At 39.7% G+C, this 14,127-nt stretch overlaps 1 protein-coding gene across 2 annotated transcripts; it reads left to right on the top strand.

Annotated features, from left to right (window-relative positions):
• The first annotated feature begins 2,198 nt into the window (after positions 1 to 2,198).
• Positions 2,199 to 9,157, top strand: tra2a (transformer 2 alpha homolog). Of its 2 annotated transcripts, none has more exons than XM_069698441.1 (9): positions 2,199 to 2,336; positions 3,811 to 3,944; positions 4,089 to 4,245; positions 4,879 to 4,932; positions 6,442 to 6,630; positions 7,186 to 7,301; positions 7,563 to 7,703; positions 7,785 to 7,855; positions 8,056 to 9,157. In XM_069698441.1, exons 1-9 carry the CDS (start codon positions 2,301 to 2,303, stop codon positions 8,064 to 8,066), a joined length of 909 nt encoding a protein of 302 aa, XP_069554542.1. In that variant the 5' UTR covers positions 2,199 to 2,300; the 3' UTR covers positions 8,067 to 9,157. The 2 variants fall into 2 exon arrangements, with proteins under 2 accessions (XP_069554542.1, XP_069554549.1); XM_069698448.1 differs by having other exon boundaries at positions 7,563 to 7,697.
• Positions 9,158 to 14,127: the final 4,970 nt, after the last annotated feature.

The raw sequence follows: 14,127 nt of genomic DNA on the forward strand, positions 1-14,127 counted from the left end.
CCGAGGTGCCGGGGGGGTTTAAATTTCCCAGTCAAATATTGCCGACCGCTAAGTACATTTACTCAGGTAGTGGAGTACAGTTTCAGAGGGTAAATACACTGCTCAAAAAAATAAAGGGAACACTTAAACAACACATCCTAGATCTCAATGAATGAAATATTCCAGTTGAAAATCTTTATTCATTACATAGTGGAATGTGTTGAGAACAAAATAACATAAGAATGATCAATGGAAATCAAAATCATTATCCCATGGAGGTCTGGATTCAGAATCATACTCAAAATAAAAGTGTAAAAATCAGATCACAGGCTGATCCAACTTCTGTGGAAATTCCTCAAGACAAGTCAAAAATGAGTCTCAGTAGTGTGTGTGGCCTCCACGTGCCTGTATGCACTCCCTACAACGCCTGGCCATGATCCTGATGAGGCGACGGATGTTCTCCTGAGGGATCTCCTCCCAGACCTGGATCAAAGCATCAGTCAACTCCTGGACAGTCTGTGGTGTGACGTGGCGTCGGTGGATGGAACGAGACACGATGTCCCAGATGTGCTGGATTGGATTCAGGTCTGGGGAACGGGCAGGCCGGTCCATAGCATCAATGCCTTCATCATGCAGGAACTGCTGACGCACTCCAGCCACATGAGGCCTAGCATTGTCATGCATCAGAAGGAACCCAGGGCCCACTGCACCAGCATATGGTCTTACAATGGGTCTGAGGATCTCATCCCGGTACCTAATGGCAGTCAGGGTACCTCTGGCTAGCACACGGAGGGCTGTGCGGCCCTCCAAAGAAATGCCTCCCCAGACCATCGCTGACCCACCACCAAACCGGTCACGCTGGAGGATGTTGCAGGCAGCAGAACGTTCTCCACGGCGTCTCCAGACTCTGTCACATGTGCTCAGTGTGAACCTGCTCTCATCCGTGAAGAGCGCAGGGCGCCAATGGAGGAGCTGCCAATCTTGGTGTTCTCTGGCAAATGCCAATCGCCCTGCACGGTGTTGGGCTGTAAGCACAGGCCCCACTTGTGGACGTCGGGCCCTCGTACCACCCTCATGGAGTCTGTTTCTGACAGTTTGAGCAGAAACATGCACATTAGTGGCCTGCTGGAGGTCATTTTGTAGGACTCTGGCAGTGCTCCTCCTGTTCCTCCTTGCACAAAGGAGCAGATAGCGAGGACAGAGAAATAGTCTGTGGTCACCACCTGCAGAACTGTTCCTTTATAGGGGTTGTCTTGATAATTGCCTCATTTCCACCTGTTGTCTGTTCCATTTTCACAACAGCAGGTGAAATTGATTCACAATCAGTGTTGCTTCCTAACTGGACAGGTTGATTTCCCAGAAGTGTGATTGACTTGGAGTTGCATTGTGTTGTTTAAGTGTTCCCTTTATTTTTTGGAGCAGTGTAGAAGTTACCTCCAATGGTGAAATTGGCTGTTCAGGTCCATAAATCAAGTAAAGGTACTGCTACCACACTCTGAAAATAATCCACTACTTGTAAAATTACTGTATTTAAAACCTTACATAAGTAAAAGTATATGTGCCAGAATGTGCTTAAAGTATCAAAACTCTACAGTACACACTATATACAGTATTTTACTGTTATATGTGATGTGTTTGGATTATTATTGATATTCTGATGCATCACTGTTTTTGCTGCTGTAGGCTAATTATTTAAGGTGATAATTTGAACTACTTCATATTCTCTTTGGAAGTTAAAGCTCCAGCCATGCATCATATTCTATCAGATCATCATGTCTGTAGCGTCACCGTCCTGTGTGAACCACCCACCTCTAAAGTCGTTCTCAGCCTCGTGAGCTAATCTAAGGTCTTTTTATTTAAATAGTTTATTTTGCTTAAAAAGTAGGAGAATTTTCTCAACCCTTAAAGGAAAATTTAAGCAGTTTATAAAAAATTCAAAGTCAACATATTTTTTTTTTTCAGTCCGAAAAGAAACGGGTTTTTAAAGTTGATTGTGATAAAGTGATCTCTACTTTTACTTTAAGTATCTAAACTCTCCTTCCACTGCCTCATCGTGGGGCAAAACCACGTTTCCACACCGTGCCGTGGTCATGATGCGTTCACGGACGCCATGTTTCTTCTTCTTTTTTTTTTTTTTTTTTTTTGAACGAAGGGGCGTGTCAGACGACACAGGAGATGACGTCAGACTCTGCAGCGCATAAACACACCACCGGCCTCACGCGCCATCTTCTAGCTAATAACTGGTCAGGAAGCGGCATCAGTGCAGTTTATTTCCTCCAAAAAAAACCAAAACACCCCGTGTCTATTAGCAATACGGAACAATGAGTGACATTGAGGATGGAAACTTCGAAAGACGGGTACGTAGTCGCGTCAAATGATATTAAATATCTTGGCTTTTCTTCCTGTTGCGTCTTCCGATTAAGAACATTGTTTGAATTCACCTCCAGCTAATTTATCTCGATGCTAACGCTAATTTTTTTTTTTTTTTTTTTTTTTTTTAATAGCCGAAGGCTGCCTTACATGCTTTGTTGTGTGAGACGAGTCTTTCCGTCTCGCCTCAAGACAAACACTGTTATCGAAAGTAGTTTTTATTTATTTATTTGTTTTATTCTTTTTAACGATTTGCTAGCAAAGACTGCTTCTACCAGACGAGCTCGTCACCCGGTCGCTTAAAGCCAAACCTCGGTATCGTTTTCCACTTTATTGCTCCCCAATCTTCTTTTTTTTTTTTTTTTTGCCAAACAAAATATTTACGAACTATCTGCGACGTTTATATCGAGTCCTTCTTTTTTTTTAATTTTATTTATTTATTTATTTATTATTATTTTAAGCGGACAGCACCGCTGCAGCCATTATTTAACATTTACGTACTTGGTTTTGGTTTTGTCTGCTGTAGCATTGACCCACATACGATGTCGTTTTCAGCCACTCTTCCTTCTCAGCTTTCATTCTCGAATATAAACAAAAATTAAAACCTTGCTACGACATATTATTTATTCGCAACTATGTGTAACTTTGCTCATTTACATTATTTCTGTAATATTTAAAAAAAAAAAAAACTTAAAAAAATCTATTGTAGCATCAATGTAATTGTACTGCATTCAGTGTTCCTATTCATCTCATTTATCTCCCTTTTCCTAAACCTTTAATGATCTTTAATTTTATTGAATGTTCTTTTTTCATTAAGGTTATTGAACGTGAAGGATTTGAAGAGTTTTATCCAAGAATGATGAAGAAAATTTTCAAGATAAAAGAAGGCTAATGAAAACATTTTACAGAGCAGAACGTAGAAGTGGAAAGGGAGGAAATGTGACGGAAGAATGGTGTCAGATAGACGCGCTTGCAGTGTAATGGCTAAAATGAAACAGACCTGGAATCAGAAAATGAGAAAACTGAAAAAAGAAGAATGAAGAAGGATAGAAAACCTGAGAGAAGGGAGTAGCGTGTAAAGAATCTGGAAGAATGAATGTGTCCCTAGGTTAAGTAAATACACTGTTTGTGTCACAATGTCTCTTCTATCATGCTCCCTTTCTGTAATGTAAAAAAATGCATGTCCTTACTTTTCCCATGATGGCCCAGGTGGACCTGGACATAAATATGTCTTGCACAATTGCTATTTATGATTAATAATATGCTACATTGCAAACCAAAGATTAATTTGTTGAAATTATAAGATCACTAACCCTTTCCTCCACAGTACACAAGCTGTGCATTTTAGACAGGTGTACTGTTCTACTACATTTCAATACACTGTGCTTGATTGTGTTTCTGTGTAAAGAAATAAATCATTTTGTCCAAGAGAAAGTTGTTAACTTGCTGCTGTGGTAACAGGGGTCACGCTCCCCGTCTAAATCGGATCGTGGGAGTCCAGCTCGGGTCAAGTCGGAGAGCAGGTCTGGCTCCCCGAGCCCATCCCGGGCCTCCAAACGCTCTGAGTCCAGATCCCGATCTCGCTCTAAATCTAGGTATGTTGTTGGCATTCTTACATTGATATATATATATATATATATATAAAGTTAAGTGGTGCTTTAAATCTGCTGTGTTCTGCTATTGTTGTCCAGAACATTCTCATCTGACTCACCATGCAATTCATCGCTTCTTGTTTTCAGGTCTCGTTCTAGGCGGCACTCGAACCGCCGCTCACACTCTCGGTCCCATTCCCACCGCAGGAAGTCCCGCTCTCGTTCCTACAGCCCTGAGAACCGCCGCAGGAGGAGCCAGAGCACATCCCCTATGTCCAACCGGCGCCGTCACACAGGCAGCAGGGTGAGTGTGATGAGACCTGAGGACGGGTCAAAGTCCAGCGTGCCGTGGAAGGAGAACTGAAGGACCCACACATTTATATTGTGTTACTGCTGACATTTTGAACACATTCAGATTTTTGGGGAGTTTGACTAATTACATCTTATCCTTCAAATAGGGAGGAGATAGGAATATACTGTTTGATCTGTTACTATGGAGATTATATATAGAATTAGTCAAAATATTTGGGGAGAGATTTTTTATATTTTTTTAAACGGGTCATGCATATAAGTAAAAACATATTCATGTGAATTCACACTTCATTGGACACATTTTGATGTGAAGCTGCTACATGTTTTTACGACCATCCGAATATCTGTTTTCCTTTCAGTGTGTAATGTTTTTATTTACATTTCCTTCTTCTTTTTTTTTATCTCTATATTTAAGTTGAAATCTAATTTAAAATTGTATTGAAGAGAGTATTGTTTAATTAGGCAGTTTATCACTTTATGGTCAAGAGATCACTTGTTCATTATTTTAGCATTCGTAAGGACATATTTTATCAGATGAATGTGGTAACTGTTGTGGGAATCCACTCTGGCATGACATTTAATAACCCCTTTGATTAACCTTTACCTCCCTTCATTATATCAACAGAGCCATGACTTCACAAAAGAAGCACACAGTCACGGCGGTGACGCTGATGTTAGGGTACGTGGACCTTCAGACATATTTTGGGAAAGAGTAATGTTTGTGTGTGGATCAAAAGTGCAGCTCCCACTGCAGGGCTGGATAAGAGCAAGAGAAAAGAACTTGCTGTTTTTAGACAGAGGGGCTGGTTAGCAACCAAAATGGCATATTAAACAGATTTTTATATCTTCAATGTGTATTTGTAATGTATAAATTTTCATCTGAAAAAATGTCCCCTTGGGGATTAATAAAATAACTCTCTATCTATTGGAATACCTACCAACTTAAAGTACAGTGCGAAAGTGGCCTTAGTCAACATTTCAATACCTAAAAAGTGGTATCAGTATCAAAGTAATGTATGTTCATTTTATTGTAACAAATTGATTTGTTACAACAAATGTGTGCATGTAATCTTAATGTATTTAAATTATATTCTGCTGTAGCTGTTAAACTATGACAACAATTAGTCAAATATGTATGGACTATATAGTAAACTAAATATGAGTCCCTCTTAAGTTAGTGCATTTTGAAACTTACTCGTAGAAACCTGCTGATGTTTAGTTTAACAAAAAAAACAAGAAAAGATGGGCTGTAAATAACACGATACTTTGTATATAGTTACTGTTAGAAAAATTACTCGGAGGCTTGGTTCAAAATCAAACACATCGGACATTTTATTCTTGCGAGAAGGAGCAACTACATGAGAGGTGTCCAGCAATGCTCTTTCGTCACTCCTCCGTAGGGCAGATTTTATACAGTTGACAGTCACTCCCATTCCCTTTGTATCTGCTTTCTTATGGTTATACTGAGTTGGTTGTAGATCACAAGATAAGGACACAGGGGCGTCGTCAATTAGATGCGGAAAGTGAAACAAAAAGGAATCACTTGCAAATAAGACAGACAACGCAAGAGACTTTCTGGAGCCACAATGCAAACAAGAGGAAGAGACACACAAAATTTCCATCAGTTACACTAAATACATTTCATTGGTCCCACGTCTGTTGACATTTTGTTGTAGCACCATGTTTGACTACAGTTTGTGTAAGGTCAATGTTTGTAGACACGGCTGTTTTAAGGTCCGTGCGACAATGCAAAACAGGAGAGATGCTCAGAACAAGCATGAGGCAAATGAAACGGTTTTGTAGTATATACAAGACTCCCTGTGGCATCGTTTTGAAAGCTGTTTAAAGGGTTTTTAAAGCTGTTATAGTTTACCCACCAAGACTTTACTGTGGCACCGTTACTTGTGAATATGTAGATTATTAACTTTTTAGTAGCAGTTCAATAACTGCCTCAGTTAAATGCCATTTGTCATAATGTTGGAGCACGTAATCCACTGTAGTTAAAATGGTATTTTCTCAGTAAGCAGAGGAAAAACTGATCTGAAGCGGCATGTAAATTGCTGCCGTGTACGTGAAGAGCAGCGTTTTGTTTATTTAATGCAATGAATGGATTTAATATGCAAAACATGAGGTGGGTAGATGTCGGCCACACCAGCAACTCTGACCCTTTTATTGTTGACCTTTCCAGGCGAACCCTGATCCGAGCAAGTGTGTGGGGGTGTTTGGCTTGAGCCTGTACACAACAGAGCGTGACCTGAGGGAGGTGTTTTCGCGCTATGGTCCGCTGGCCGGGGTCAATGTGGTGTACGACCAGCGCACAGGTCGCTCCCGTGGCTTCGCCTTTGTTTACTTCGAAAGGCTTGAGGACTCCAAAGAGGTATGGAAAATATTTGCATTTTTTTTTTGTTGTTGTTGTTTATTGGTCAGACACCCAATGATCTTCAGTCTGGATCCTTGACACAAATTTGTTTTGTTGTAGTTAAGTGCATTCATATGCTGTTCAGAGTCTTTTAAGTATTCCCTAAGTAACAGCTCGACTAAAAAGTGGCACTGAGTCAAAGAGTAATGACACAAAGGAAAGTGAAGTGTTGAGTCTGTTTATTGCCATGATTAATCCTTTGATACTTTTTTGATTAATTCGCTTGAAATTATATTTTAAACTTTCATTTTACGTCCATATTCTTATATTGTATTACACATATTGTCTGTGCTCCCCTCTTCAGGTAGACTACACAGTCACATTTTTATTGAGGTGCGATTACATAAATTTGCCACTAGATGTCTGCCTTGCCTCAAAATTCCTTTCCGTGCAGTCATGCATCCTCATAGCACAGTTGCAGTGTGCTGGTAGCCCTTTGTGAATAAAACTGTTTTTACCAGAGAGCTCATAATGGTCCGATAACACCTTTATCTTCTTCCTCGTATTCCTTAGGCAATGGAGCGAGCCAATGGCATGGAGCTGGATGGGAGGCGCATCCGAGTCGACTATTCCATTACCAAACGTGCCCATACCCCCACACCGGGAATCTACATGGGCCGACCAACTCAGTAAGATCAACAATCATTTCCTATCGTGCATGCCCGTGTCCTTAATCTATTGTGTGACATCACATTGAAGTCCTCAAGAAGTTGAAATGTACATCTGAGCTGTCAGGAGTAAAACTGCGAGGATGAGAGCTCACGTGTATCATTTTTGTATTTAATTGTTCGTCCTTTATTAAAGCACATTGATAAATGTAAATGAAATCCGTTTTGACACTGACTTTGTTTCTGAAGAGATAAGACATCTTTTTGTTCATATTCGAACAGTAATTGCGGAGGGGGTGGTGGCGGCGGCGGCGGCGGTGGTGGCGGCGGCGGCGGCGGCAGCGGCAGGAGGGGGAGAGACTCCTACTATGACCGTGGCGGCGACCGCTACGACAGATACGACGAATATGACTACAGGTATAGGTGAGCACTAATTTGTGAGTACAGAGTCGGTGTTACAGGGTGGGAGAGAGCGCATTAAACTTTCTTTTTGTCCCTTTGCAGTCGCAGGCGCTCCCCATCACCTTACTACAGTCGATACAGGTCTCACTCACGGTCTCGCTCCTACAGCCCACGTAAGTGTGAAGAGAAATGCATACAGTAGGAAGCTCGCCCAACTGCATTTACGCTTATCACTTTACAACATTAAGTGAAGCTGCTGTGAGACATAGTCAAACACGTTTATGTACCCTACTCCATGGCGAAAGCTAATCAATCTTATTAGTGCTCTGACTTAAACCTGTACTAATCCAAGTTTTATATTTTCTTTTTGCAGGACGATACTAAGTTGCTTCTTTCAACATTCAGCTTCCCTCCAATAACACTGGGCATCAAAATTTTCTCTCTTTTCTTTTGGTCCCACAAACAAATAAGTGACGCTTCATTAAATTTTTTACACCAAATTCAAATCTTTTTTTTTTAAAAAAAGAGTTTTTCTATCAGGCCTGCTTTTAAAGAGACAGAGTGTATATTACTTACTTATAAATACAGCTGTTTATCGTCTTAAAATATGTGCAAACTTCTAAAATGTACACATGTATGATTAGCGCCTATATCTGGCCTCAGGAATATCCCTCTTACTGTCCAGCAACTCTCCTTGTTACCACCTTTTCATGTTCATGTAAGTATACTGGAACGACAAAAAAGATTATGGGTGATAAAGAAATTCTGGAAACATAATTTGGATTCCGTGTGTAAAAATACTTATAAAAAAATGGGTCCTTTTTTTGTGTGCATTTGACAACATCTTTGCAGACCAGTGTAAATGCTGGCGTGTGGTTGATCGAGGGGTTTGAGGGAAACATTTGAATCGGCACGCCTGTATCAACTGAACTCTTGAGTTTGAGGTCGTTCTTGTTTACATGCAATAGGTGTCTTCATTTTTTTGACATTTTGATGCACACATGTCGAGTGTGAGCGAAGAACTTCGCAACTGTCGCTGTTGCATCCTTCCTTCCCACTTCAGTTTGTGCCGCATGGATCCTCCTTTTTCTGTTCAGTGGTGTTTTTTTTCTGGTTTGTTGCTCTGATCACTCTGAACATAGTCCTCGTGATGGGGAAAGGAAGCTGCGTTTTAGTAAAGAAAGGTGACACTCGATTTTACAAACTGTATTAAGCAGCTATAAGAAACACTACAGTAAAGATAACGGTATTTTCACAGTTACTTTGCTCTGAGTTTTCTGGTAAGTAGCAGGTAAATCAGGCTGTAAAATAAAGTGTTACCAGCAATCAGTAGTTGGGGCTCACATTCAGTCGCTGGTTGTTTTTTTTCTGGTGGAAATTCACTGTTTCCAGAGAGTTTTAATATCATGTATTACATTTTTTTTTTTTAATTGCCATTTGTTTGTATGGAAATACAAATATCTGAAAACTATAAAGTTTCTAAGGTGTTTTTCTCACTTAATGTGCATGAAATTGAAGTTGGGATTCAGTTGTATGGGTGGGAGTTAAAGTTAACGCTGTAAGTTGAGTGGGTGAGGTGGGAAAACAAAGAGTTTCACAGAACAAAGCCAACGCTAAGGTGTAGCGCATGAGAAGTTAATGTTCACACAGATTTAAAGTAGAGCCGTAGACACTCTTTCAAGCTACTGTATATTCCCCATACGTCCAGTTGTCTTTCATTCGGGCTACACCAAGGAAGACTACCAGGCTTTTATGAGATGATTTTCATGATACAAGATGTGGAAGGAAAAAAAACAACAACACTTAATATTTGGTAAATTGGCAACATAATCACAGTTTTGAGTTTACAATGATGCACGATAAAATGCAGTAACTTCTTCACTTTTGTGTGATTTTAACATGTACTTCACCTCATTGACTTTATAGTTATTTTCCTTAAAGTAATGCTTCATTCTTAATGGGATGAATAGATGACAGTGTGATCAAGTTTCTTCTTTGAGTCAATGTAACCAGTCACATGTTTATGCATTAGGAAAAACCTGATCACCAGAGTAAACCTAAAGGAACGGAGGGCTCTTTATCTTGTAGATCTTTGGCTCAATAATAAGGCACTTCATTCAAATGGGGTTAATAATCACTGCTGACAAGTCATGGGGGCCCCTCAGAGTTATACATTCATTCACACTGATTCAAAGATAATTCTTATGGTTCCAAGAAAACCACTGGCTGGAAGGATACAAGGGTCAAAGTATGAGGACTTTCTCAAAAAAGATTATGCATGAGGCCAATAGTCCATGCTCATTATCACCTTGATATATATGTCAAGTGAACTCCATCAATGCACATTTTTCCTACAGAAGTTTGAATAACAAAACAAGTAAATTATGCAGTTAGTGCAGTCACTTTTTAAATATTTTTTTTTTATTTATTTTTTATCAGATTTGGGGTAGAGAGCAGCTACACTGATAAAAGAAAATGGAGATTAATGTCTTGATTTTTATGGGTACGTCTGAGGTTGTATTGTGCACGTTTTTCTTCCCTGAAATCACACAGGTGTCATGACAGGGGTCGCCTACCAATGGGCTGACCAGTAGGGGACACCCTGGGTAGATATTTACATTATTGGGGCTCCATGTAGACAAATTTCACCCATAGAACTTAATTCAAACATTTAGAAAGACGAACACAAGTACATTGTTTTCAAATAAATAAAAAACAGTACTTTTTCATCGGACACAATGCATTTACTAAAAAGAAGAGCGTCCACACCGAAAACTTTGCAAAAAAAAGATCAACCAAATCCCTGCATTCTGATTTCACTTCAAATTGACCTCTTTCATCTTTTTAAGAGTTTTCTGTGAATTTCATCAGATAGTCTTACTGTAGAGGTCAGTGTTTTATACTGGTGAACCAAACACGCCAAGTATCTACACCATGTGCAACCTGTGGCTCGAACATGTATTTGTGATCAGATGAAAACTGGGAGGGGACAATGTCCGAAGGTTAACAGGCAGCAGCATGGTCATGTCTGTGGTCTGAACACATGAAGACTGGTGGGGGGGATGTAAAGGCTTAAATCCACCCCCACCTCCTCGACCGGTTCACGTCTGAGCCATAAGCATGAGGTTCCACTTGGAATAACAAGTTTTACTTATTAGTCACAGCTCCTGATGATACAGAGGTCCACAAGAAATATAAAGCTGAAGTCTTTTTTTATCATTTTAGTTTGGGTTTAGAAAAAGTTCTTAACCTCAGTCAATGGATGATGTTTTTAGAAAATTATATTTTTGGAGGTTAAATACATCCATTTATATCTTAAAGAAATGATTCCAAATTAAACCACAAAAAAAACAGCTTTTTACTGCACTAGTGCTTTATTCTTTTTTTTTTTTTTTTTTACTTTAAAATAATTTGGTATAGTCATAACAAAATTGTTAATTTAAAAACTTAGAAACTTGAATTGGTTTGCATATGTGTATACCTTGGATCTGAATTCAGGTGACAATCCACAAACCGCAGAAAACCTAAATATTCTGCAGTAACATTTAAAAGTTTGTTGGTTCAAAAACTCAGTTAAAATATACATAAATCATTTGTAATCCTTCATTGAAATCAATTACCAAAATCATGAAGTTAACAGTTGATCACCCCCTGGCACGTTCACTTAAATTTTCAACATTCACATGCAGTCAGTAACATCTATATTTCTAATAAGAGAGAACATAGAACTTAGTCCATTTCAGATTAAACAAATCATGCATTTTATTTTACAATTAACACAATAAAATGTAAATTTACAAGTGTGAAATCTTGAAGCACAACAAATCCTGTTTCTCTCTTCTTTCACAAAGCAAGATTTTGAAGAAATTGATTGCTTTTGAGCTGCCAAGGGAGGCATTTTCTTAACACAAATCACAGTGTAACTAATCAATCAAGGTGCAGAAACCAGTAAACAACAGCAGCCAGAGGGGAAGTTTTCCCTCTAAGAGAGACAAAGCTACATGCTAAAGCACATGGCCGTACAGTATAGCTGCAATGAGTGACAAAGTCTGCAAATATTCATGTGACTGTATGAGAACACCCAGTTTCCTCAAACTTCTGCACTGCATGAACATGTGCTGTTAATCTCATCAAAATGGAGTCATCTTGAGCTCACCAAAATTACAAGATCAACACATGTTTTTTTGCAACAAACTATATTTTTGTGGAAATAATGAAAAGTAAAAACAAACAAGAAATTCAAATGATTCCTTTTACACGCCTTGCAGTGTGTGAAATGCAGTGTGTACAGAATTTAACCAAATTACCAGCTACTAGATAAATATTTCTTCCAAAATATAGAGATAGTTGTGGCAAACTGATACAAAACATGATGGCAGCTGTATTTGGCTGCTATAAATAGCTTTTGAAGCTGTTTAAAAAAACAAAACAAAGCAGCAGTTATTTCATTTTAAATATCTTAACATTTAAATCATCCTTTTAGCTACTAACAGTCTTGAGTGATTAAACTTTTACAGACGAATTTCCAGGATTTGAGTCCTGTTTGAAAAAAAGTGACGAGGAAAAACAAGAAAAGCTGCAGTTTCTTTTCTCGGATTATTCTTTTAAAAACAACACAGATATTATCTGAAATATATTTGCTCTTTCAGTATTTTACCAGCAAGCATTAACTCGTCATATACTGTTAAAAAAAAAAAAAAAATTGCTTGGCATGTGTTTTGAGGGGGCACAAACCGCCATTTTCTAATGAGATGAGGGGTGTCATCCCAGAGCAGAATCTGTGGAGAAAACACATCCATTTTTGTTGGGCTTTGGATCCTAAATGAAAGCACTTAATGGCAATAGAAAACACATGTCAGGACCCAAAATACATGCATGAACAGCGAAAAGGACATGGTTTGCACCAGTCACTGTAAAGCTCTCCTCAACATGGCGTTCATCACACTGTTCCCTGACTGTCCGAAGCGGTCAGTCCCTGGATTTCATGTTAAGTGGAAAGAAAAGATTGGCAAAGATTTGAATCTCCTAACAATAAATAAATTAAAAAAAAATATAAAGCAATCTCACCGGAAAACAGAATCCCTTGATTCACTGTAGCCTAAAGGGCTTTGCAAAAGAGCCTTGCGCTTGGCGACGTAGACTATCTATATCTTGGAGTGAGGCCAGCAGCTCAAAGTTGGGCTATAAACTGCGTTTTACTTAAACAATCTACCTCCCCTCTCGTCTCTCTGACTTTCCCTCTAGAAATATCCTGGACTATCTTTAACCAGATCGATTTTGTCAGTTCTTTTTCCTCCACCGACATTAACGGCATAATTCTTCCCACATAGGATGCAGTCTAAGTCTAAAACTTTATGTCAGTTTGCCCCCTATGGAATTTGTCCATAGCGAGGAGTCCTGAAAACTGGGGGCGGGGGGACTTTCTGTACATTCCTCAGCGATACATTCACTACTCCTCCTGCAGAGGCTGCAGCCACTCACATACGCACAGACAGGCTGCAGCCATGCATCAGTTCATTGAAACCGACACGGAGCCAGGCGAGCTCTCACATGACTGCCGTCGCTATATGTTCAGTGCCCCCTGGAAGACACCCTCCAGCAGACAGAGCACATTTACACCGAGCTCCTCCGTGTTGCCTTTCGTTATTTCATTCGCAGTGGAAATCATTAAAGCCAAATAAACTGGGTTATAAAAAATTGTATGAGTCTGTCTAGGCCGACGAAAGGCGACCAGGCTTGATCAATTCCGTATATTGGTCCATACAGAATACATCTATGGATTTTACTACCGACTAAAAAAGTTATGAAGAAACTTTCCAGGAGTTGAAACTTGAAGCAAATTACAAAACTATTAAAAGTTCTTAAGAAATGCTCTTAAGGTGAATTTGAAACACTCTTTTATTCTCTTTCTAATTAATCTATTTAAATGAATGTCCCTTAAAAGTCAAACGCAGCATAAACTTCCTGAAAAGCTGAGAACTGTTACAAAAAGCGCCACGGATTTGTCCCCCGGCTCGTGTTTCGTTACATCTTTATGCCTTATGACAAAGACAAACAGAAGAAACATGGAGAGAAATGCATAATTGGCGCGCTGATTCATATAGAATAGTCGAGCCGCGGAGCCAATGAATGAGCGCGTTGAGGCCGAGCCAGCAGCAGTAGTACGGAGCAGGTCTGCAGCGCTCTGATTGGACAGCCCTCTAGACCAATCAGAGGGCTCGGTGTGTTTGCTCAGCAGCAGAGGGGTAAACCCACTGAGACAGCCATGGCCCCAGTCTGAGCCAGTGGCTGAAGGGCCCACTAAACCAACACTGCCTTTGTAACCTGCTTTACATGAGCATGCACACCTAGGCCTATTCATTAGCAAACACTGCAGGGGCACAGTGCTATCATCTCAGCTCAAAGCACAGCTCTTTGCACTGGCAATTGCAGGGCTGCATTGGAG

The sequence above is a fragment of the Brachyistius frenatus genome, unplaced genomic scaffold (assembly GCF_029030835.1).
Source record: "Brachyistius frenatus isolate BFR_SWC_R1_liver_20210118 unplaced genomic scaffold, ASM2903083v1 Contig_2, whole genome shotgun sequence".
In the NCBI taxonomy this organism is placed as follows: domain Eukaryota; kingdom Metazoa; phylum Chordata; class Actinopteri; family Embiotocidae; genus Brachyistius; species Brachyistius frenatus.